The sequence below is a fragment of the Equus asinus genome, chromosome 5 (genome assembly GCF_041296235.1).
Source record: "Equus asinus isolate D_3611 breed Donkey chromosome 5, EquAss-T2T_v2, whole genome shotgun sequence".
NCBI classification, from domain to species: domain Eukaryota; kingdom Metazoa; phylum Chordata; class Mammalia; order Perissodactyla; family Equidae; genus Equus; species Equus asinus.
In genome coordinates, this window is record NC_091794.1 from 25,334,706 (window position 1) to 25,358,907 (window position 24,202).

The following is a 24,202-nucleotide window of genomic DNA, read 5'->3' on the forward strand; positions in this document are numbered from 1 at the left end:
CTACCTCTGTACGATCTGTAAAATCATTTAGATAACAATCCTTTTCTACTTCACCAATTCTAATAACAAAACTCTTTTGTAATGATGTAACTCAAAATGGAAAGACATTGTCATAAAATAAGACTTTTGTTTTTAAAAGTGTTTCTCCACCCAGGGTTCTAAGACATAGTTACAGGCTAACATTTTTTTCCTTTAAAACTAAACTCTAAGAAACATTGACTGGATGCCCTCTGCTAGGCCTTCCAGGTCTCACATCTATGGTTCCAGAAGGGAGAGCTCCATCCCTTTCCCATCGACACTCACTCACAGTAATCCAGACGAAATAAAGCTATTGTTCATTTTGACATTTTTGAAAATGGGGGGAAAAAAGTAACAGATGTTAATTCAGATGGAGTTCCTCTTCCAGACGTTAAAAAAATCTAGAGTAGGATGGAAATTTATGCAAATTTGAATGTAAAAAGAAAAAACCCCAACATCTTTAAATTTTTTTCTCTTCCATTCATTGGAAATAATTTAAAAGGTCATTATATTTATCTGTCCATTATAAAAGTGTTCTAATCGCTTATGTAATGAGTATGGCATGGCTGGAGCAAGCTTCTAAGGCCCTCTGCTGTGCCGGGTGTTAAACCCCTTCCAGGTGCAGGATCATGGGAAGCCCAAGGGTCCCAGGGAGGGACCTGGGCACCTGGGAAGCACTGGTACCCAGGGGGCTCAGGATAGCTGCTGTTTATCAAGCTGAAAGGGTGCCTTTCAGCATCTGAACAACTGGCACAGCTGTGCCAATGAGAGCCACCTGAATACCAGCCCTGTGCTCTGCAACTCAGTGTCAGAACGAAGAACACTTACACAAGAAGGAAAGTTGGAAGATACTTACAAATGTAGTGATTTTATTATATAAGTCTTGATAGGCCTCAGACTGTTGACTTTCCAAGTCAGATGTTCCCGATACTCTTACTGTAACTGTTCCAGGGAATACCTTTCCTGAAATTCAAGCAGAATCTTTCTGTACTATTTCATGTAAAGAAGGTCATCTCCATTTGGTTTGAAACATAGATTATTTTTTAAAATTCTAAACACTATATAATGATAGCACAGGAAGTCTGGAAATACGAAAAAATGTTATCCCAAATCCGACCCGACTTAACACAACCAGTTTCAGTTCGCTGTGTTTCTCCAAGCTTTTTTTTCCATGCATAGTTTACATCATTATAATTCTAAGTTTATGTCATGTCACTTTACTTATTATTATATAATAAGGATTTTTCCAAATCATTGCCTAGTCTTCATAACTTTTCTTTTTTGGTGAGGAAGATTCACCCTGAGCTAACGTCTATGGCCGATCCTCCTCTTTTTTTGCTTGAGGAAGATTAGCCCTGAGCTCACATCTGTGCCAGTCTTCCTCTACTTTGTATGTGGGATGCCTCCACAGCACAGCTGGTGAGTGGAGTAGGTCCACGCCCGGGATCCAAACTCGCGAACCCCAGGCCGCCGAAGTGGAGCGCGTGGAACTTTAGCTACTCAGTCACAGGGCCAGCCCCCAAAACTATCATTTTTAAAGACTGCATAATATTCTATGAAATATGTGTTCCTTTCATTGATGTAGACATTTTTAGTTTTTAGTGGTTTTAATTATTTAAAAGGAAAAAAAAGGTTGCAATGAACATCAGGTACAAATCTTTCCATATTGGGGGTCATTTACTTAGAGCGGATCCCCAGAAATGATATTATTAGTGCTAAAAATATGAACATCCTTTGGGCTTTTGGCATATCTCTAACCCTTGGGGCCAATACAATGCATTAATTTCCTATACAATTGTTCTGCTCTGGCAAGGGGGGATATTTCTCATTCATGAAACAGATAAAAATCCCTAACCCAAGAAACTGCCTTGGATGTTTACAGAAGCCAGCTGATCTAACCAAAGAAAATGTTGTGCCAAAGGTGTGTTGCTTGCTCCTAAAGTTCATTTCTAGAGCTGAGAGGCTCTTAAGTCTCTAAAAATGGTGTTTGCTACTATGGAGCAAGCAAGTCCTATGATAGAGAACTGAACCAGGGTCAGGGGGCCAGGTCCCAGCCTTGTCTGACCGTGTGGTCTCAGGTCTATCTACCTTATTCTGCGTCAGTGTCGCCATGTACCGACACTACTTTATCTTTGTGCAGTCTTTGTACTTTTTCAGGGGCTTCAACACCTGTCATTCTCATCTTGTCCCCAAGGCACTGTTCCCTTGAACAGGTAAAGTGAAGGGACACATCCATTCTCAGAACTTCAGGACTAGCTCATAGATCTGACTTGCTCCAGAAGCCTTTTCTCTATTTCCCTGGCCTTTGTTGCCTCCAAATTTTCCTCTACCTCTGGTATTCTGGAAGCTCGTTTTGCCATTACATTAAGTTTTCTATTCCGCTTTAGGTATGAGATGCGGTTCCGCACGGTTCATCCCTTGGAACTCATCCACTCACCTTTATTGCACATGGAAGAATTATAGTAATACCCTTCCGAACACAGGCAGAAGTAATGACTATTCAGACTAACACATGAAGAACCACCGCTACATGGATCGCCCTGGCAAGGACCGCTGGGACCTGAGACGGAGTAGAAAGACATTAAAGATCCACAGCATAGCAACAAATAACACCCGGAAACATACTTTCAAATCTTCATGCCTTACTCCTGGGCACTTGCTATTCCTTGGTTATGTTACTCCACAGCACACTCTTAGAAGAGCTAAAAAAAAAAAATACATATTTTCTTACATCTCTAGGGAGTTTGTTGCTGAAATTCTGGAACCAGGTGCTTGTCAACAGTAAAGGTCAGAGGTTGGTGTGCAAGCGTTTGCTCAGAGAGACATAGCAGTGCTAATTCCAAGGAGACGGGAAGCTTTGGACCTCAAGGACCCTCCAGAACCTTGATGTCTGGTCCTCTAACACTAGGTAGGTCTCCCCCAGATCGTTTTAGAGAAAGCATCATAGTTTTTAGGAAGGCATGAATAACTGTCTTATAGGGAGGAAGAGGCAAGAAGCTCCACAAAGGAAAATACACGTTATATTCTGGGTAGCAGACATGGTATACAGATCCATGACGAAAGGAAAGGGAGATTAATAGGACAATGTGGACTAACTCAGTGAAGATTTCGAAGAGGAAGTGATGAGGGGACAGTCTACTCTCTGGCTGTCTGAGTGGATGACTTGAATAAATGGTGAGAATATTATTGCAATGGTTTCCACACCACTGGCCAGGACCCCAGACCAGTCAGGGTGCAGCATCCTTCCTGTGGCTGGAGGTCTGATGGGATCCAAGGAGGAGAGTTAGGTCAGTGATCTTGACTGGCCATTTTCTTCATCGCAGTCGAATGAAATGATTCTGAACTTCGATTTCAGAATAAATCAGGAGTCTGACAACCTTCAGAGCTGTCTGAATGCTTATGCACCTATAGGCAGAAATTGATTTAAAAAAAGGTACAATGTGTATGACATGTTCTCTTTTGTGATTAAAAAAGGGGGAATACACATGAACACACAAATACATACGCTTGTATTTCGAGATTGTCTCTGCAGGGAGGCATAAAGATCCAGCCACAGGGCTTGATTCTCGGGGAAGGACACTGGGGATTTTGGGTCCCAGGGACTTCGGATGGGAGGGACATTTAGTTTTTACTGCATTTGCTTTTGTCCTGTTTAAGCTTCTTTTTCCATAACTATGGATCTAATTTCCTTTTTTTAAAAAAGAGAATAGTGCTGGTGAGGATATGGAGCAAGGCATTCATTGCTGGTGGGAATGCAAAATGGTACACCCACTTGGGAGGACAGTTTGGCTGTTTCTCACAAAACTAAACGTCCTCTTACCCTGTGATCCAGCAAGTGCACTCTGCTATTTGCCCAAAGGAACTGAAAGCTTACATCCACTCAAAAACCTGCACATGCTTGGTTATAGCAGCTTTATTCATAAATACCAAAACCTGGAAGAAATCAAGATGTCCCTCACTAGGTGAATGGATAAATAAACTGTGGTACATCCAGACAATGGAATATTATTCAGTGCTAAACAAAATGAGCCATCAAGCCATGAAAAGACATGGAGGAACCTTAAACGCATATTACTAAGTGAAAGAAGCCCATCTGAAAAGGCTATAGACTGTAGGATTCCAACTGCATGACATTCTGGAAAAGGCAAAATTGTAGCCACAGTAAAAGAATCAGTGCTTGCCAGGGGATTGGGCAGAAGGATGAACAGGGCAGTGAAAATATTCTGTGTGATACTATAGCGATGGATACGTGTCATTATACCTGTGTCAGAATACACAACACCAACAGGGAAACCTAATGCAAACTGTGGACTTTGGGTGATTAGCATGTGTCAATGTAGGTTCATCAGTTGTCACAATGTGCCCTCTGATGAGGGATGCTGACCATGGAGGAGGCTATGTGTGTGTATATAGGAAATCTCTGTACCTTCCTCTCAGTTTTGCTGTGAATCTAAAACCGCTCTAAAGAAATAAAGTCTACTGAGAAAAAATTCTTTTAAAGAGTGAAAAAAAAATAAGTTGCATGGGACAAAAGGAGGCATAGTGCCGCATCTCACAAACGACAGTAAGCGGCACCCCTCTGACAAGGTGTGAGCCAATAAGACAAGTGAAGTCAATGGCCTTTTGAAAAAGCCTCAGCCCCATTGCAAGGATGGTTTGGAAAATCCTGGGGAAGAAACTGAGTGCGGTTCCGCTCTGGATACACCAGACAAATAGCTCCCGGTATGCTTTCTCTCTGCAAGACAGGGCGGACTTGTTAGCTTGTTCTGTGTGCCAGGAATAAAGTCACAGGATGTGACAGCCGGAAGGGATTTTGGTGGCTCTTTAGTTCTGTGACATCTTATTATAAATGAGTAAATTGAAGTGAAGAGAGGAGTGATTTGCCCCGTGTCCCACAGTTAGGGGTAGGGCCAGAACACCAGAAGCCTGCCCTATTCTGAGACAATATCTGGGGAAGCAGAAATAGCTTAGTAAAGCTCCCTTTCCTGGCTCCAGGAGAGCTGATCGTGCAACACGTCCCACTTGACCTAGCCTTGAGAGTGGCCCCTCCAAGAACAGAGGAAGACTGGCAACCAGGCCTCACACACAGGCTTCGGCTCCATTTGCTTAATCATCCATTTCTTACATCCATCAGAGAACACTGGAGAAACCAAAAGAAGTAAGTATAGGCAGACATCAACTTGCTCTATGACCTTGGACAAGTTGCTGCCCTCACTGGGCCTCAGTTTCCCTATCTGAGAATGACAGGGTTTATCCAGACCCTGCAAGCCTAGGTTTGAGGATTTTTTTAGACCAGGAGTTGGCAGACTATGACTCACGAGCCTAATCTGACCAGTCTTCTGTTTTTGTAAATGAAGTTTGTTGGTGTGCAGCCAGCCTTGTTCATCTACATATTGACTATGGCTGCTTTCATGTTAAAATGGCAGAGCGCAGTTGTTGCAACAGAGACCCTGTTGTGGCCAGCAAAACCTAAAATATTTACTGGTTTGCCTTTACTGATAAAGTTTGCTGACCCGTCCTAGACCAAGCTCTGGGAAAAGGGGCAAGTGGTTTCTGTTTCAATAACTCTGGCTTGAAGTCAATTGTCATCTCTTAGACAGTATCCCCAAAACATCTGTCCTTTGGACAATGACCCTGGTCTTGTCCAGGGCTGTTTGAGCACTGCTGTTATTTGGCTTTTTTTTTAATCCTTCAGGCTCAAATTCCATAAATTGGCTCAAATTCCAAATTGTGGTCTGTCACCATAGCAATGTCATATTTTTCAAGAACAGTTGATAAGGAGTCAGGGTAGGACGACTCCTTCCTCAGGTGGACCAGGGAGCTAGACCAGTGCGGCTGGAGAGTCGGCACTTCTTTGGACCCGGCGTCCTCAGAGAAGCTGAAACTATTTCCAGAAATCTCCTAGGGAGTGGGAAGCTGGAGAAGCAGCTTGCATACAGTCCAAGTTCATAAAAGGATTCCACATCTGGCAAATAGCTTGAGGCAGGATGGGTGGGAAGGAAAGAACAGGATGGAACTGTGGGTAATCTTTTAGGGTCTCTGCCATCACTACTAGCCTTTGTGACTCAAATTTTTTAATTCCAGGGGTTCATATCCAAGGAAGCCTTGGGTTTCTTCATACCCGCTTCCCTACCCCAACAGAGCACACCTACCTTGCGTCCTCCGCAATGCTCCAACTCCTCAGGGAGGAGCCTTTCAGGGAATCACTCTTACCTGTGGTGCTGGGTTTTGGGGTGATGTTCTCTGATGAAGTGACGCGGCTGAAAGTCACTGAAGAAACAGTCCCTGAGGAAACACCTCCCCCTGTGACTGTGGTGGGGGACGATCCATCGTTAGTTTGCATTGTTAGAGAAGGAACAGTTGTGACTGAGTCAACACTTGAAGATGAGACGGCGGGAGTGGTAACTGTGGTAACTGTCATTAACGTGTTTGCACTGGTGGTGGATTCAGTGGTATCTTCAACTGAACTTGAGTTGTTTATAGGAGTTGTAGTTACTGATACTGTAGTAGGATCTGCTGTGGCGTTTGTGGTTACACCTGTAGTAGGATCTGCTGTGGCGTTTGTGGTTACACCTGTAGTAGGATCTGCTGTGGCGTTTGTGGTTACACATGTAGTAGGATCTGCTGTGGCGTTTGTGGTAACACCTGTAGTAGGATCTGCTGTGGCGTTTGTGGTAACACCTGTAGTAGGATCTGCTGTGGCGTTTGTGGTAACACCTGTAGTAGGACCTGCTGTGGTGTTTGTGGTAACACCTGTAGTATCTGGCGGGTGGCTAGTTGAGCTGGCCAAGGTTGATGAGACATTAGTCGAGCTTTGGCTGGTGACTAGAAGAACAAAAATACTAAGTTTCAGAAGACAGAACATTGAATATATAATGGCAGTTGCTATTATTTAATACTAATTCGTACCCAATCCATTCTAGTCTGAACAATAAACATAGTTGACTACATTAAAAATGAAAATACATGACAACTTCTGAACATACACAAAAAACCCCACAATAAATAAAATTAAAAATTAAACAGACAAAACTGGAAAATGTTATTGAAAAATAAGATACAGAGTTAATATGTATTAAGATGAGAACCAAGAAGTAATATTATTTATGCCGATAGTTGTAGAATTGTCAACCTGGGTTTAATATTCCTGAGTAGTAGTCAGTGAAGACAACTGAAAGTGCCACCAGGTGGCGCTGTTACTACCTGGAAGAGGCTTCTTTGTGTCTTTTTTTGCAATTTAAGGCAATTACCTCAATTTCCCATTACATGGTATTTTAAAGATGGGCACCTGGGCTAACAACTGTTGCCCGTCTTTTTTTTTTTTTTTTTTTTTGCTTTTTCTCCCAGTGTCTCCTCAGTACGTAGTTGTATATTTTAGTTGTGGGTCCTTCTAGTTGTGGCATGTGGGACGCCGTCTCAGTGTGGCCTGATGAATGATGCCATGTCCGCGCCTGGGATGCAAACAGGCGAAACCCTGGGCCACAGAAGCGGAACGTGTGAACTTAACCACTCGGCCACAGGGCTGGCCCGGGCCCCCATTACATAGTATTTTAGCTGTTGATAGATATGAGTGAAGGAAGGGATAGGGTGTGTTTTAAAGAATGATAAAATAAACATACCTCATTAACTTCTTTACTAAATTTTTTAAACTTCTTACTATTAAACTTACTAAATTTTTGTCTAGTAATGTTTCTCCATTAACAATTCTAGACACATGAAGTTTTTAAAGAGTAAGATGAATAGAGATGATCTTTGCCATAAAGGTTACGGTGATCATCAAAATCGCCTTTTTTTTGTTTAACTCTTAGGAACCCCTGGACACACAGGGTAGTAAGCTCTTAGTGATCCAGTGATCAGTTTTCTAGAAACTTTGTCTCTTAGAACTCTGACATTGACAATTGGTTAAAAAAATAATTCTTAAAAAAAAAAGTTTTCACGAGGAAACAATTCCTAAACCCTTGGATAAAGAAAACCGCAGATGCTGCTCCCTGACTCCCCCAGGGGTCTGTGAGCCCCTGGAGGGCAGAATCTGGCTTTTCACCTCCAACAGGGCCTGGCTTAGATAGTCGTCCCTAAGTGTTGAAGAGACGAGCAACTGCTCTTCCAGGGTCAAGAAACCAGGCCACCAGCTGGCCAGCTGACTGGTGCTACCCTGATTCCCGCTGCTATTCTCATTTGTCAATGGCTTGCCCTGTGCCCGATGGGATCTGTGACACAGATGGGAGCATCTGCATTTGAGAGAAGAGCCCACCAATACGCAGGGGGATTAAAGGATTTGCCCAGACGCAAAGCCAGGTCTGCCTATCGCCAATGTCTTAACTCCGACTTGGTTAGGGAGTTGTGTAAAAAGCCATTGTTTAGTGAAAAAGACAAGAAGTATCAGAGGAGCAAACACAGACGGAGATAGGGGAAATCCAGGGATTAGAATGAAAGCAGTGGAAGTGGAAGTGACCCCGTGGTGTCCTCTGTCCCTGGAGAAGCTGCGAGAGTGGCCAGGGGCTTGACCCTAGCCTCAGAAACCTGGATGGCAGAAAAGGGCTTGGCATGGGGGCCGGCCCCATGTCCAAGTGGTTAAGTCGCATGCTCCGCTTCAGCGGCCTGGGATTCGTGGGTTCGAATCCCGGGCGCAGACACGGCATCGCTCATCAAGCCATGCTGAGGTGGCATCCCACGTGCCACAACTGAAAGGACCCACCACTAAAGATACACAACTATGCACCGGGGAGCTTTGGGAGAAAAAGGGAAAAATAAAATCTTTCAAAAAAAAAAAAAAAAAAAGAAAAGGGCTTGGCAGGCTGTGGGTGCAAACAGCCCTGACCCTGCCCAGCCTTGAATTGCATGCTTCAGAAATGTCCATCCTCTACTGATGCCAAATCACCAACATGTTACTGTAGATGTGCACAAAACTCTTTGGGGTCTTTGAGATTATGACAAGAAGTTTTAGATTTAGCACTTTTTTACTTCGGTTTCAAATTTCTGTTTGCTAGGGAGATTGCCTTCAAGAATGGGCAATTTGTGGGTCTAGCCTGGTGGCGTGCAGCAGTTAAATTCCCACTTTCCGCTTTGGCAGCCCGGGGTTTGCTGGTTTGGATCCTGGGTGCAGACCTACATACCCCTTATCAAGCCACACTGTGGCAGGTGTCCCGCATATAAAGTAGAGGAAGATGGGCACGGATGTTAGCTCAGGGCTACTCTTTCTCAAAGAAAAAAAAAGAATGCTCAATTTGTTTCAATAAATGAGACACATCCATCACTGTGAATACCTACAAGATGAATTTTTTCCAAAACCTAAAATATAAATGTGTATGTGTGTATATATTTATGAGTTTTATGTACAAATTTCAGGGAGCCGATATCCTAGGCTTACATTATCTGGTAATAATACTCAAGCAGAATTGTAAAATAATTTATTGTGTTCAATCTACAGTCGCAGAAATAAATTAAGGCATCAGCATAGTAAAAGATAGCTTTAATTGCTTTATTTCCCCAGGTCTTGGAACTTCTAAACAATACAAAGACAGCACAATGTCCACACGGGTACAAACCACAGACTTAAATGGGCAAAAAAAAATGTGCCCTGATTTGGCTACTTCGTGGAGAACACCCCATACCCACCCACCCCTGTCCAGGGAACGTCTATTGTTGCTTTGTTCAAAGATAGCCGGAGGTTTCAAGAAAACGCCTTTCTTCAAGATCTAAATTCTTTGATGTTATGAAATGTTGGTTCCTAAATGCACCCATCGATTCTGTGGACTAAAGCGGCTCTAATCTCTCAGAGAAAGCTAACACAACCTGGAAAATTTTGCCTGTTCAAGGGACTTTTGAGCGTCATCCGCACATACTTATTTTTAGTAAATGTTTAGGAAGGGTGCCAGTGCCAGGCAAGACACTCGGCGGGGTGGGGGATGCGTGCAGGTTACAAATATGCTTCCTGCCCTTGGTTGCTAGGACTCTGAGTTGGAACTCCTTCTGAAATAGAAATTCCTCACACACACCTGCAACACTCTTAACATTCTATAGAAAAAGAAACAATTTCTTTAAAAAAAAAAAAAAACCTTAATGAGCACCAACTTGTCAACAGCAGTATATCTGGGGGTGGTTGCCAGGATGGGGTAGGAGGGCCAGAGGGCAGCTGTCTCTGTGTTTGAATTTGTTACAGTGGGTCTGCCTTACTTGTATGGCAAACAGAGGAGATAAAATCAAAACCAACGTTTAAAAATTGGATGAAATGTAGACACGACAAAAAGTGTCCTTGGTAACCCTTATTAATCTCAGTTGCCACTTTTGTGGCTACAGTTCTTTGGTTCTGCGCATGACCAAAATATCCTCCAATGCAGATCGAATGCGGGGCCCAGGGGTTTCCAGGAAAAGGCCTCCTTCCTATTTCCTGTTAGGGGAGGGGAGGGCACAGGGAAGGAGGACAGATGATTTTGTTCTGCCTTTTGTGGTAGAAGTGACCTCTCTGTTCCCATCTCAGGAAGCCTGCCTTCCTCGCCCCATCTCTCCTGTAAGAACTTCCCCAGTTTCATCCACGCTGGGGCCAGTGGGGCATTCCCTTTGGCCCCCAGAGGTCTTTGGGCCCTAACGCAGTGCAGGGACCTGGTTTCATCCCGGATTCTGGCATCAAGAGTCTTTTGTCCCTTACACATGGGAATAAAATTAAGGTTTACCTCTGGGCAAATCCCTTAATCCCCCTGCATGTTGGTGGGCTCTTCTCTCAAATCCGGACACTCGCATCTATGTCACTGGTCCTGTTGTGCACAGGGCGAGCCCTTAACAAATGAGAATAGTGGCAGGAATGGGAGTGCAGCAGTCAGCTGGCCAGCTGGTGGAGTATTCTCTTGCCCCTGGCAGAGCAATTGCTTATCCTTTCCACACTTTGGTTTTCTTCCAAAGAAAAGACCTTGGCTCTTTTTCATTTCTTGTCCACTGCATGCCACACATACCCATTAGGAAGGTAATACCTGACTGTGGAATGATAGTTGAGTACCAGGTGGACCCCCGACAGTTAAGACACAGCAACAGTCTTCTCTTGTTGGAAAACCTCCGCTTGCTTGTGGAGAGTTCACAGCCATCCGCGTCACCAGCTCCTGGGTCTCTCTTTGTTTCTACCCCTAACTCACCTTCAATCCTTTCTCTAGCAACTTGGTCACCAAGGAAATTTGGTCTCAAACATCTATTGAGCCCTACTTTGTGCCAGGCAACATCTCCTGCATGTCATATACTGCCAGCGTCCCCCTCTCCATCACTCTCAGTGTAAGGATTTCCCCTCTATTATTACATAGGGACATACTGAAGTTCAGAGACACCCCAGCTAATAATAAGTGGTGCCATGGTATTTGAATTCCTGCCCACCTCACTCCAAAGTATGTGCTCTGCTCGCTATACTTTGCCCTTCCTCTTGGGTCCCCCCACAAATCTCTATCCATCTCCACAACCCCGCCCAGCCAAAATTTCCTCTATTTTATGGCCGTCAAGACTTTTCTCCTGGTAGGTCCTGAAAGTCACACAACCCTCACCCCTTTTGACTTGGACCTGGAAGCTTGGCCACGACATCTGCCCCCAGGGTTGACGGGGGGATCTGGCGAGTCGTGCCTATCGTGTCAGGATAGTCTTCCCAATCTTCCTCTATTAGGAGCTTTAAACCAGCTCTCAAAAAAATTAAATCCTGCTGCTGCCCCTTGCATTTCCTCTAAAATGAGTTCAATTTCTCTTCTTCACATTTCTGCCTGATCAAATACTTTATTCTTTTCTGCAAGCAGCTAGTAGATTTCCATTCATCAACCCCCACCTCAAAGATACACAGACAACCTTCTCACTTCCCCCTTGCCCAATAACCCTTCTTTTTTTTCAAAAAAAGATTTTTTTTTTTCTCCCCAAAGCCCCCCAGTACATAGTTGTATATTCTTCGTTGTGGGTCCTTCTAGTTGTGGCATGCGGGACGCTGCCTCAGCGTGGTTTGATGAGCAGTGCTATGTCCTCACCCAGGATTCGAATCAACGAAACACCGGGCCGCGTGCAGCAGAACGTGCGAACTTAATCACTCGGCCACGGGGCCAGCCCCCCAATAACCCTTCTTAACTCAGAAGAGGAAGTCCGTTTCTGAAGTCCGTTCAACATCACAATTATTCCTTTGGGTCTAATACCCTCAAATTCAAGTACATTTGTGAAAGGAGAGCTTTTCTTGTGGCCAGCCCTCTGTGCGTATCATGGGAAGGGATCCAGAAGGCAACTGTAGAGCCCTGGGCCCCTGAAACCTACTAAGTTGTTCTTGTCTGGCCTCAGGAACTCTCAAGGACAAATCTCTGGTTTGCTGAACCCCAAACCTTAGTCCAGAGGTCTCTTTACTACTGTTCTGTCTGCTTTTGTGGCAGACTGAAATGCCCTGTCTCCTCGAGCCGAGTTGGAGAGGAAACTTCATCCATAAAATAGTCCACCTGTTGGACTGTGGGAATTGGTAGCTTAACCCTGCCGATTCTATCTCAAAGACAACAAACGTGGTGAAAAGAATTAAAATTTTTAAATGTTCCTTACCTGAGGTTACAAAAAGGAGGGTAAGAAGAATGAGGGGAGTGAAGCCTTTCATTTTCGATGTCCTTGCTGGGAGCTCCGAGGAGGAAATGATGGCCCCCCAACTATCTTGAGTTTTAACTCTCTTTCAGGTACAAAGTCCAGTCATTAAGTGACGTCAAACCAGCCAAAGGCAATTACTAGCTAGGGTTTGGTCGTATACCATAGGTCTCGTCTGAGCTTTTGAGATAGAAGAGGTGGACCTGGCCTTGTGGATTATTTTTCTGTCTCATAGTCCAAAATAACCCAGGACAGTCCAATTCTTTGGGAGGTTGGGGAGAAGGTAGTTAATCTCTTTAGTTTCCAAATGTCCCCAAGCTACCACCTTTTAGAAGGTCACCCTTCCTTTAAACACCCAATAATATAGGGTGTGCTCCACCCACCCCCATCTGAATGCAGGAAATCCAGTTTCCTCCAGCTGTAGTGCTGAGAATCCCTGAGGGGGGGCTTACCTGTGTCCCCAGATTGTTTGTTGCTTAGCTTTTGTCGCCTTTCACTGTGGACCACCAATCTGGGCCTCTCTGAGTCAATCCTTTGTAATCATATCTCTAAGTTTCCATGGCTCTCCGAATATCACTCTACTGGACAACCCCTGCGCCCCGCCAATGGATGCCCTCAAACACAGTTACTATCAAATTATAGCATTTAATCTAACTTCACCGAAGGCTTGTCATTGACATGTCCAGGAGTGGAAAATACAGTACAGAAAAGGGAAAAACTTCAAACAGGTGACATCTCCTCACTCCTGGTTGTTCACTGGTCATGTACCCCCCTCCCTGGTCCTCTCCTCACCTCTGTTCTTCAGCATCTACTTTCACCATGTTTCAGGAACCAGCTTTATCACTTGGATGAGGGTCTTCTCAATCTAGTCCTCCCTTCTGAAAATCCAGGACCCCAACTCCCCCTGTGTCTAGCCCCAGCCACGGAAATGAAACCGATAACACCTTGTGAAGATTAGCCAGGATTTTAACTCTGACCTCAGTGTAAACAAATTTGTTCTATTATTATACAACAGATCAGTTCCTTGTTGTCCCAAAACTCTCCACTTAGGAATAGGATTTGGGGTTTGCTCTCATATAGCTGAGAGGCCCATTTAAAGGTTTTTTCCAAGCAAAGACACCCCTCAGGCCCAAATGCTTTGCTGTTATTCTCAGCTTGAGTGATTCCTGGCGCCAGGAGTTAAACAAAGGCCTTTTTTAAATTCTTTTCTGTTTTTTTAAACTCACTTTACTGAGGTAGGTATAATTTACCTCAACAAAAGACTCCATTTAAAGTGTAAAATTCAATGAGTTTTGATAGATGTATACATAATGGAAACCACCATTCCAATCAAGACACAGAACATTTCCATCACACCCAAAAGTTTCCTCTCAGCCCCTCACAGGTCATTCCTCCCTCCGCCCCCAACCCAGTCAGCTACTGATCTGCTTTCTGTCAGTAGAGATTAGTTTGCTTTTTCTAGAATTGTGTATAAATGGAGTCACACAGAATGTACTATTTTATGTCTGGCTTCTCCCCCTCAGCACAATGATCTTGAAATTCATCCATCTTACTGTCTTAGTTTGTTCTTTCTTCCTTCCTCCCTTTCTTCTCCCTACAACTTTGTTGAGGTGTAATTTATGTATAGGAAGCTGCATATATTTAAAGTATTGACATGTGTATACACCCATGAAGCTGTCACCATCATGAAGATATCAAACATTCTCATAACCCCCAAAAGTTTTCTTGTTCCATCATTCCTCATACCCCCAGTTAGAGGTAACCACTGATCTGCTTTCTGTCACTGTAGGTTAGTTTGCGTTTTCTAGAATTGTATATAAATGGAATTGTACAGATGTACTGAGTTTTGGGAGTGTTCATTTTTTTATTTTTTGGTCTGGCTTCTTTCACTCAGCATAATTATTTTGAGATTCATCTATGTTGTTGTGTGTACCGATAGTTTGTTTTTTCTTGTTTCTGAATAGTGTTCCATTGTATGAATATGCTGGATGTACCATGGTTTGTCTGTTCATCTGTTGATGGACATTTGGGTTGTTTCCAGTTTTCAGCTATCACAAATAAAGATGTTACGAATATTTGTGTCCAAGTCTTTGTGTGGGCATATGCTTTCGTTTCTCTTGGGTAAATACTTAGGTGTGGAAGTGGTTACATCATATGGCAGGTATATGTTTAACTTTTAATAAACCATGAAACTGTCTTCCACAGTTGTACCATTTTACATTCCCATCAACAATATACGAGTTCCGGTTGCTACCCATCCTTGCCAACACTTGGTTATGATCAGCTTTTATTATATTAACTCTTTAAAGGGTATGTAGTGGTATCTCACTTTGGTTTTAATTTGCATCCCCTGATGACAAATGCTGAGCCTCTTTTCATGTGCTTATTAGCCACTCACATCTTTTCTGTTGTAAAATATTTATTCAAATCATTTGCCCATTTTTTAGTTGTGTTGTTTTGTCTTCTTATTTTTGAATTGTCAGAGTTCTTTATGTATGTATTGCAAATATGTTGTCCCTTTCTGCCATTTTTACGTGGCATTTTGATCTTCTATGTCCACTTTATAAAAAGCTAACCAGGAAGCTAGGAAAAATGAAAAAGTGGCCTGAGGTCACATAATTAGCTACAGGGTCTCAAATCCTGTCTCCTAAACTGGGAAGAGCCCACGGCTCTATCTTATCTTGGTTTTAAGATCTCAAGGGAGTAGTACGACAGAGCTCTCTCTTGCCAAAGTCTGCTAACGCCATTATATGACAACAGTGTCAATATTTACTGTGGTTTTCTATACCTCTTGTCTGCTGAGCATATAAGGAAGAGCCACCAGAAAGGGATGGAGGCCTGTGAGGCACCTGTGTCTCTTCACCTGGGACTTTTACATGGCCTTATCTGGAAAAATGTGAGCAACAAGAAGGTCAGGCATTCCTGAAAGTGTGGATCAGCAATCATCCTTTCTTAGGCCCCTTTTAACCCAATCCACACCAGACTGCAGTGTTCTAGGATTAGAGAGACAATGGACACAGAGCTTCTCCTTGACAGACGTGCTTCTTCCTCATTGCTGACGTTTCCTTCCACGTGGAGGGAGTTCAACGAGTGGCATGCTCCTGGTCTCTTGGCACACCTTTATTCCCTCTCGCCTACGTGAGGTGTTGGGAGTTATTTCAGAAGAACAAACCAGGACTACTCACCTCAGATCCTGCCTTTCCCCTTCTGGGAGAGAACCCGGACATTCAGGACTGTTGTACCCGGAAGTGTAAGGATTTGGTATTAGGAAGCCCTAAGCCACATTCTCCAAAATAAGCTCCTTATTTATTTATTTTTTTAAAGATTTTATTTTTCCTTTTTCTCTCCAAAGACCCCCAGTACATAGTCGTATATATTTTAGTTGTGGGTCCTTCTAGGTGTGGTATGTGGGACTCTGCCTCAGCATGGCCTGATGAGCGGTGCCATGTCCGCACCCAGGATTCCAACCAGTGAAACCCTGGGCCGCCGAAGTGGAACATGCAAACTTAGACACTAGGCCATGGGGCCGGCCCCCTAAGCTCCTTATTAAAAGTGATATTTTGTCTCCAACTGCCATATTCTTTGTCTTACTTCCCACATGATTCAAAACTTGGGCAAGGAAAAGAGCTTATATTTATTAGTACAACACCAGCTTTATTCTAGAAATTTATTTACAAGTCAAGAATACAGACCCCACTTTCCCATAGAAACAATGTTGTATGTAGGTGACTCTGTCACAGAGTCAACCAAAAAAGAGCTAAATTTACCCATAATTACCTGGTCACCACAGAACTATTCTTCAGGGGGAACTTAGCACTGATTCCATTCGCTATGAAGAGGAAAAAGACATGCTCATTAATCTAAAACTCTATCTGACTATTTGGACATAAGGCAAACGGAAGAGAGCTGTGTCAAAGCCATTCAGGATTAGAATTTGATCTGTTAAGAGACCTGATTAGGTACTTTTATTCTGCAACACAGTAGTACCATGATAAGGCTCTAAGGCTCTAGAGGAGCATAAGAAACCTAAAATCTCTATTACGATTAAATAACTAGACTCACAGAACTATTCCTGTCTATAACATCAAATGTTGCAAGAAATTTCACTGCCCTTACTGCTTCTGACTAATTTTAGTCCCTTGATAAGTATAGTCTTCCCAGGTTCATTTTCATCAATTATCAATATCATATTTGGATAATAAATGAAGTTGATCTGTTATTTTCCTCTCTAATTCAATAAACTATTCCCAAAGAAATGGCTTGTGGGAAAAAAATATTCCCAACTCAAATGTCTAACTGATGATGTTTTGACAGAACCATTTCCAATCCCGGTATTCATAGCTACTGAAATTAACTATTCAGCTAATATATACTTTACAGGAAAAGTTCAGGTGGCTCTTCAACTGATGCCAGATATTTGAGGCACGTCTGTCCATCCATCAGGCGCTGAAGATGGAGCAGGAACAAGAAGGTGGAGGTCCACTCTCCTGGAGCTTACAGCGGCTGAGGGGTGGGCAGAAAAAAAATAAAGAAGATAATTTCAGAGAGTGATAAACACTAAGAAGAAAATAAAACACAACGGGATAGCGACTTGTGGGGTAGAAGGCGCTTCTTCAAATAGGATGGCCAGCAGAGTCTTCTCATGGGAGCTGATCTCGGAACTGAGACCTGATATTATGAAGGAGCCTGCCTTTCAAACATCAGAGAAGAGCATGCAAGGCAGAGGGGACAGTAAACACAAGTTTGGTGTTTTTAAGGAAGACTGATTTAGGAGGAGATTGGAGGGAGGTGATGTTAAAGATGCAGACTGTGGCTTGATCCCACAGGGAGCGTGGATTTTATTCTAAGCGCAATAACAGGAAGCCATGGGAACATTAAGCAGGAATGACAAGAGGGTCTTCTTGGTGGTCTTCTCCAAAGGACCTGTTCTACCCACTGACTATCCATGCCCAGTTCATTTCCTCCATAGCCTTCATCACAATGTGAAATCACTTTGTCTCTTTGTTGGTTCGGTTGTCTGTTGCTCATCTTCCTTAAGAACTTCCCTACCTTGTTCACTCCTCTGTCCCCACCACACAGAAGAGCTGGCATATAGCACTTGCTCAGTAAATAGAGGACAGAATGGACGAATGCCATCCAGTGTGTTCTATGTACAGGGAGCAGGGAATGCAAAGTAAACAAGACATAGTTCTAGGTCTTTGGGCTCACAGTGCATTTGGGTAGTTTTCCAAAAGTAGTTTGTCATAATCAAATTATCCACAAAAGAAAATAAAATTAGGCAAGAAATGTGGGAAAAACACTCCACTTTTCACCCCCTTAAAGACATGCTATGACTAAAACAAAAGTGGAACAACATTTTACATCTTTTAAGATGTTTACATTGATCATACCCAATCCTGGTGAGGGTGCAGACATGTAATATGCTTACAAATGCTACACCCCCTTCCAAAGGCAGTTCAGCAACAGGTACTGAGAGCATAAAAATGTTCTTATATTTCGATTGAGAAACAACCTTCTGGGACTTTATCCTAAGGAAATATTTTCAAATGAAGGGAAAATTATATGTACAAATATTGCTGCACTATTATGTATAGCGTAAAAATTTTTTTAAACTTTAAATATTCAGTGAGAGAGGATTATGGTGACTGTCCTTGATTGAAATATTCAGTGAGAGAGGATTATGGTGACTGTCCTTGATTGAAATATTCAGTGAGAGCAGATTATGGTGACTGTCCTTGGTACTGTGACTGCATCACACAAGGTGAAGATTACGGGTAGCAATAAGAGACAGTGCTTATTCTACTGTGATCGTGTGGGAAAAAGGCAGGCTTCTTAATAAATATCCAATTATGTAAAAAATGTGCCTCTATAAAGAATGGCCCTAGAAGGGAACATGGACAGATTAGTGTGGTTTGATTTGTTGGGAGGCAGCCCTATGGTTGAGCTCTCTTGAGATTTTTCTCTTCTCGCATGCAAATGATGTCAAGGGCTCAGGAAGGTTCGAATGCCGACACAAGGACTTTTAACCACTGGAGATGTGTTCCAAAACACCTTGACCTTCAAAAGGGGCAGACACTGGCTTTTGGAGTCTTGGCTTGGAAAGCTTGACAATTGCTTAGCTATTCACCCCACTGAGTTTCATTAGCTCTAAAAAAAGTATTTCTCATCATGGGAGATTTCGTAGGTTTATTCATTTCATTTTATTAGCTGTCTTCTGGTAGTCAGCTCTTGGAGAAGTCACATGGAGGGGCTTTCCCCAAGTAGTGGCTTCTCACCTACTTCCTCCTCCACCAGCTGAGTGGATTATGGGGAGGTTTTACTAAGGTCAGATAGTTCCCTCTTGGCAGCCACAGATTGTATTCTGGTTTCCTCATAGAGGAAGTGAGTGGTTCTAGAGATTATAACACTGCTCTCTGGGATGCCAGCACTCGGCCTGGGCTTGTTGCTCTTTGAGAGGAAAATTGCCAACAACAGATGGGAGCAGGTTTGCCCCTGTTGGGGGTTTGCAGTGGTTCTTAGTTTGCCCTGTCAGCCTTCCCCAGTCCAGTTACTCCTCAAGGGAGAGAGGATGCAACAAGCGCAGTGGCTCTCAAAGAGCGGTCCCTGCACCAGCAGCACCAGCATGACTTGGGAACTTGTTAGAAATGCACATTTCAAGCCCCAGCCCAGACCTACTGAATGAGTCAGCCATCTGTGTTTTAGCAAGACTCCAGGTAGCTCTGACGCATGCTTGGGTGTGAGCGCCACTGTGCTCACGGCACACAAGATGATTTTAAGCGGTCTGTGGACACACCTTTAGAGAACACTGATTCACTTAGAGAGGGAAAGTAATGGACTTTCAAATTTATTTCAGTCATCCTCATTCCACCAGGAGAAAAGTCTCACTTACCACTAATCTATCTTTAACTGTTCTCTGATACTTGTGCATTTCCCTTTACAAGGAAGAGAGAGCAGGCCTCTGGCACAGAGCCTTTGGCAATCAAAGATATCCACCTAGAATCCAATAACACTTTATTTTTATTGTGTTTATTTTATGAAGACTTTCTATTTATGCTAAAGGAAACTAGTTTTCTATTTGAGGTGATGATGTCAAGGTTATTTAAAAAGTAAATTCATTTAGGTTTTTAAAAAATAAGTGAACTTCAAGAAAAGTAGGGAAGAAAGTAGAGATGCTGCGTGGTTTGTCAGGAATCCCGAGGGTGGTACAAAATTGACTGAAGTTTGGAAACACTGCGGGGACACATTGTTGGGTGGATGTTGAGGAAGAGAGCCTTTAAATGTATGGGAGTGGGGGAAGCAAAGAGCTGAGTTAACTAAGAAAGAAATACAGAATGCCAACATGAAAAATGTCACATCACACTAGTAAAAGAGGAAATTGAACCAACTCTGAGCTGGAGCTGAACTTTGAGTTATCTTCTGATCGACTTTAATCAGCTAAGTGCCTGTTCCTGGGAAGTTTTTCTCGGAGAAGAAGAGGACCCTAGAGATTGTGGCCCACTGGTAACAGACCCCCGTGGTCTGTTTCTTGCCTGCATTTAACTCTACATTCAAGGCTTACAGAAGTCTCTGTAAATCACAGGGATGGAGGTGGGAGGTGGGGCTGAGCAGTGGCGTCTACAAAACTTCTCTCCAGAAGCAGTCTTGTCCCAGTTCCTGCTGAGTCAGGATGCTTTGTAATAATCTGCCCTGTATGCTTTCGTAGTCCCTTGAAAAACATTTCCACATCTCTCAATGATGCCTTCTTAGAGGATGGTGTAAATGTGTGGGTTTGTGAGTTGAAACACTAATTACCAGTGGGCCACGATCTCTGGGGTCCTTTTCTCCTCTGAGAAAAACTTAAGTGTTAGGGAAATACTCTGATGCTCTTGCAGGACTGGGTTGCCAGGGTGGCGCCCCCACGTGGACCCAGCGTAGAGTGGTGAGAAGGGTAGTTTTCCCCAATACTCCATCCCAGAGAATTAAAAGTGAGCTGGATATCACTTTCTAGTCACTAGAATTGCTGTAAGAGCAAAGACAGATAATTGCAAGTGTTGGTGAGGATGTGGAGAAGTCAAAACCCTCATACGGTGCTGGTGTGGTGCAGCCACTTTGCAAAATAGTCGGGTAAGTCCTCAAAAAGTTAGACATAGAGTTACCAGTTGACCCAGCAATTCCACTTCTAGGTATATTCCTAAAAGAAATAAAAATAAGTCCACATAAAAACTTGTACATGAATGTTCATTACTCATAATAGCCCAAAGGTAGACAGAACCCAATATCCATCAACTGATGAACAGATAAACAAAATGTGGTATATGCGTACAATGGAATATTGTTCCCCCATAAAAAGAATGAAGTAATGATACACACTACAATGTGGATGAAGCTTGAAAATATTATGTTACATGACACAAGCCAGTCACAAAAGATGATTCCACTTATATTAAACGTCCAGAATAGGCAAATCTATAGGCAGAAAGTGGGATAGCTGTTGCCTAGGGCTAGGGAGAGGGGAAGATTGGGAGATGATGGCTAAGAAGCCCCCTTTCTGGGACAATGGAAATGTTCTAAAATTGGTTGTGGTGATGGATTGAATTTAAAAGAGAGACTTGTATGGTATGTGAATTCTATCTCAATAAAGCTGCTACCAAAAAAAAAAGAACAGAACAATAATAACAAGTGAACTGGGATGGATTAGGCATAAATCTCTCCAGGGCAATTTTAGATAGGACTGTCTTAAAGGAATTTTTATTCACCACAGGCTTTCCTCTGCCTACACATTACCTTGTGTGCTGACCACAACTCTGTATAGTTCAAAAGAACTATAGAAACACCATTGTTAATATTAGTACCAACTTACACTTAAAAAGCACCCACCAGGTGCCACCATTCCACACGCTTTAAACTTATTAATTCAAAACTGTGAAGTAGATTTACCATTATAACACCATGTCAGAGCTAGGAACCGGAAGTACAGGCAGGACTGTGGCTCAGATCTATAAAGGGCTAGATAGTAAATAGTTTAGGCTTTGTGGGCCAAGAAGTAAAATTGAGGACATTATGTAGATATTTAAATAACAAGAGAGAAAACAAATTTCCAAGAAATTTTTACTCATGAAGCTTAAAATATAATAATAATTGAGCACAATTTTTGGTACTATTGCTTTGCTAGTAGAAGGATGAAATTATTATAGAGGGGGATAATATTTTGCTTAATTGAAGTTCAAAATTAGGTTCCCTATCATCAAAATTGATCACAAATATTCAACTGTTAATGCTGATTTAGAATAAAATTTTACATACTTCCTCCTTGAGAATATCTTTTCACACAGATAGGTACTACCAGATGCTGATCTCGGTCCATGAGCATGCAATTTTAATTAAGTATATTCATTGCTTGGAAGGCAGTTATAGAGTTCTATCAGATTCTTCTTCTGGTAGTTGCCTTTCAGCATGACATTACATTGCAAATTAACCACTTCCAATTGAAAGTTAGGTAGATGCTCCTTAATTGTATAGTAAAATGGATTTGGAAATACAGAAACTTTCTTTGCACTTGCATTGAAGTCTAAAAAGCAATGCTGGACCTGTAGTTCAAGTTCAGAAAATATGTCTGTGGCAAATTTGTGTGGGAAGGAAGATCTTGCTTCTCATTTTAACTTTTGACCCCATGGGAAGTACAGAAAGCAGCTGACACGACTTGTGAATTTTACACAACATTAGTTGTTAAACATCATTTTACCACAGTACAAAATTTGCATGTAAGTTCTGTTTTCCCTTATAAGTTGAATTCATTAAGAAGCAATATCAAGTCTTCAGCAAAAGATAACTTCAAAAGCCACTCTTGTTTGATAATAGTGGCTGAGAGTGGTTCTTCTCACTCAGAGATTTTTTTTCTTGAGGAAGATTCACCCTGAGCTAACATCTGTGCCAATCTTCCACTCTCTTGTATGTGGGTCATTGCCACAGCACAGCCTCAGACAAGTAGCGTAGGTCCAGGCTCAGGAACCAAACCCCGGGCCCCTGAAGTGGAGCCCATTAAACTTAACCACTATGTCATGGGGCCGGCCCCTCACTCAGAAAGATTTTAGTCTCAGTCTTGTGCTCAAAAACTTGTGATAAAACTTTACTACTGCAGAGTCATCCAACTGCTTTCTAGTAGGCTAAGTCAGGGTAAAGCTTATCTGACAAAAATTCACAGAACCAGTGATGGTTAACCCCATTGATAGTGAATCAAGTTCACCATTGACACTACTGGTTCCACAACACATGGTATATTCAAATATTTTCCACAAAATACGTACTCATGAATAATATGAATAACCATAAGCTTTAAATGTCTAACATTTTTACAAGCTTTGTAAATGAATACAACTCTGCTCCACACATATTTCTACCACCTTCAGTTGCAACATATCCTAGCAGATTCTACTTCAATTTATACTGAAAATTCCCATGCCATACGATCCACCCATTTAAAGCGTATAATTCCATTTTGAAAATACTCTTTCCTAAGTTGTTCCACAGAGGTTGTTCACAGAAGTTAATTCTTCAGTCACTTCACACTGGTCACTGACTCCTTGAATAAACAACTGAGTAGTATTGGGAACATCTATCAACTCATCAAGAGGCAAGGAAAGCCACTCAAAATTATTTGCCTTGCTTATGAATTGACTATTGATCCTGTTACCAATGTTCTCAACTCTCAGAGCAATTGTTCTTGCTGAAATCGTCTCACATAAGTTTCTTTCCTTTGGTAACGTTTCTTTGGCTGCTGCAATCAAGCACAATTTAATTAACCCAGTCCTGAATCGCTTTCTTTGCTTAGCTAACAATTGACCCACTTGGAAACTTGCTCTGATCACAGCCTCATTTTTGTTACTTAATCTTATGAAGAAATTCTGCTGTGATGAGATATTCCACTTAAAATTTTCTGCGTTTTCTGATGGTTGCTCTCCGGTGAGTTGGGAATATTGTGATATGTTCTTAGTCTGGTAATATTAACATAATCTATTATTTTAGCCCACTTATAGCATCATTGCATAATGAATAATGCTTTGCCATCTAATTTGATAACAAAATAAACGACACCCCAAAATCGTACATACTGTGATTTAAAAGTATGACATATGAAGTCCATTGTTCTCTTCTTTTCTTGTTTTGATATGATGGGTATGCATTGGTAATTTAAAAAAGAGAACAAAATGTCATCGTACGACCATACACATGGCATTTGAAACACTGTTGAGTCATAACTGCTCACCGTGATGTGCAGTGTGGAACAGCAGTGTGCAGTGAAGAAAGCCTCACACATCACCTCTGTCATGACGTCTCAAGTCCACCATTGGAGCACGAAGGCAGCCATAGAAAACTTGCAGACAATTGAGCGTGGCTGTCTTCCAATAAGGCTTTGTTTGTGGACACCGAAATTTAGATTCCACGTAATTTTCTCATTTCACAAAACATGATTCTTTTATTTTTTTTCAGTGATTTAAAAATGTAAAAATCACTCTTAGCTTGTGAGTCCTACAAAAACAAGCAGTTGACTGACTTTGTCCCAAGGGATGAAGTTTGCCAACACCTGCTCTGGAGTGCAATCAGCCTATTGGTGATAGGTCCTCTCTCACCAAGGTAA

The 24,202-nt window shown here is 42.4% G+C and overlaps 1 protein-coding gene across 1 annotated transcript in view; it reads right to left on the minus strand.

Moving 5' to 3' along the window:
- Positions 1 to 12,706, minus strand: part of MUC13 (mucin 13, cell surface associated) — a 30,107-nt gene extending 17,401 nt beyond the window's left edge. The window contains exons 1-4 of the mRNA XM_014866861.3: positions 12,553 to 12,706; positions 6,232 to 6,843; positions 2,456 to 2,578; positions 875 to 981 (exon numbers count right to left, since the gene is read on the minus strand). Of these exons, the coding sequence (XP_014722347.3) occupies positions 875 to 981; positions 2,456 to 2,578; positions 6,232 to 6,843; positions 12,553 to 12,604 (894 nt within the window). The 5' untranslated portion in view covers positions 12,605 to 12,706. The remainder of the gene's footprint in view (positions 1 to 874; positions 982 to 2,455; positions 2,579 to 6,231; positions 6,844 to 12,552) is intronic.
- Between the last annotated feature and the right edge of the window lie 11,496 nt (positions 12,707 to 24,202).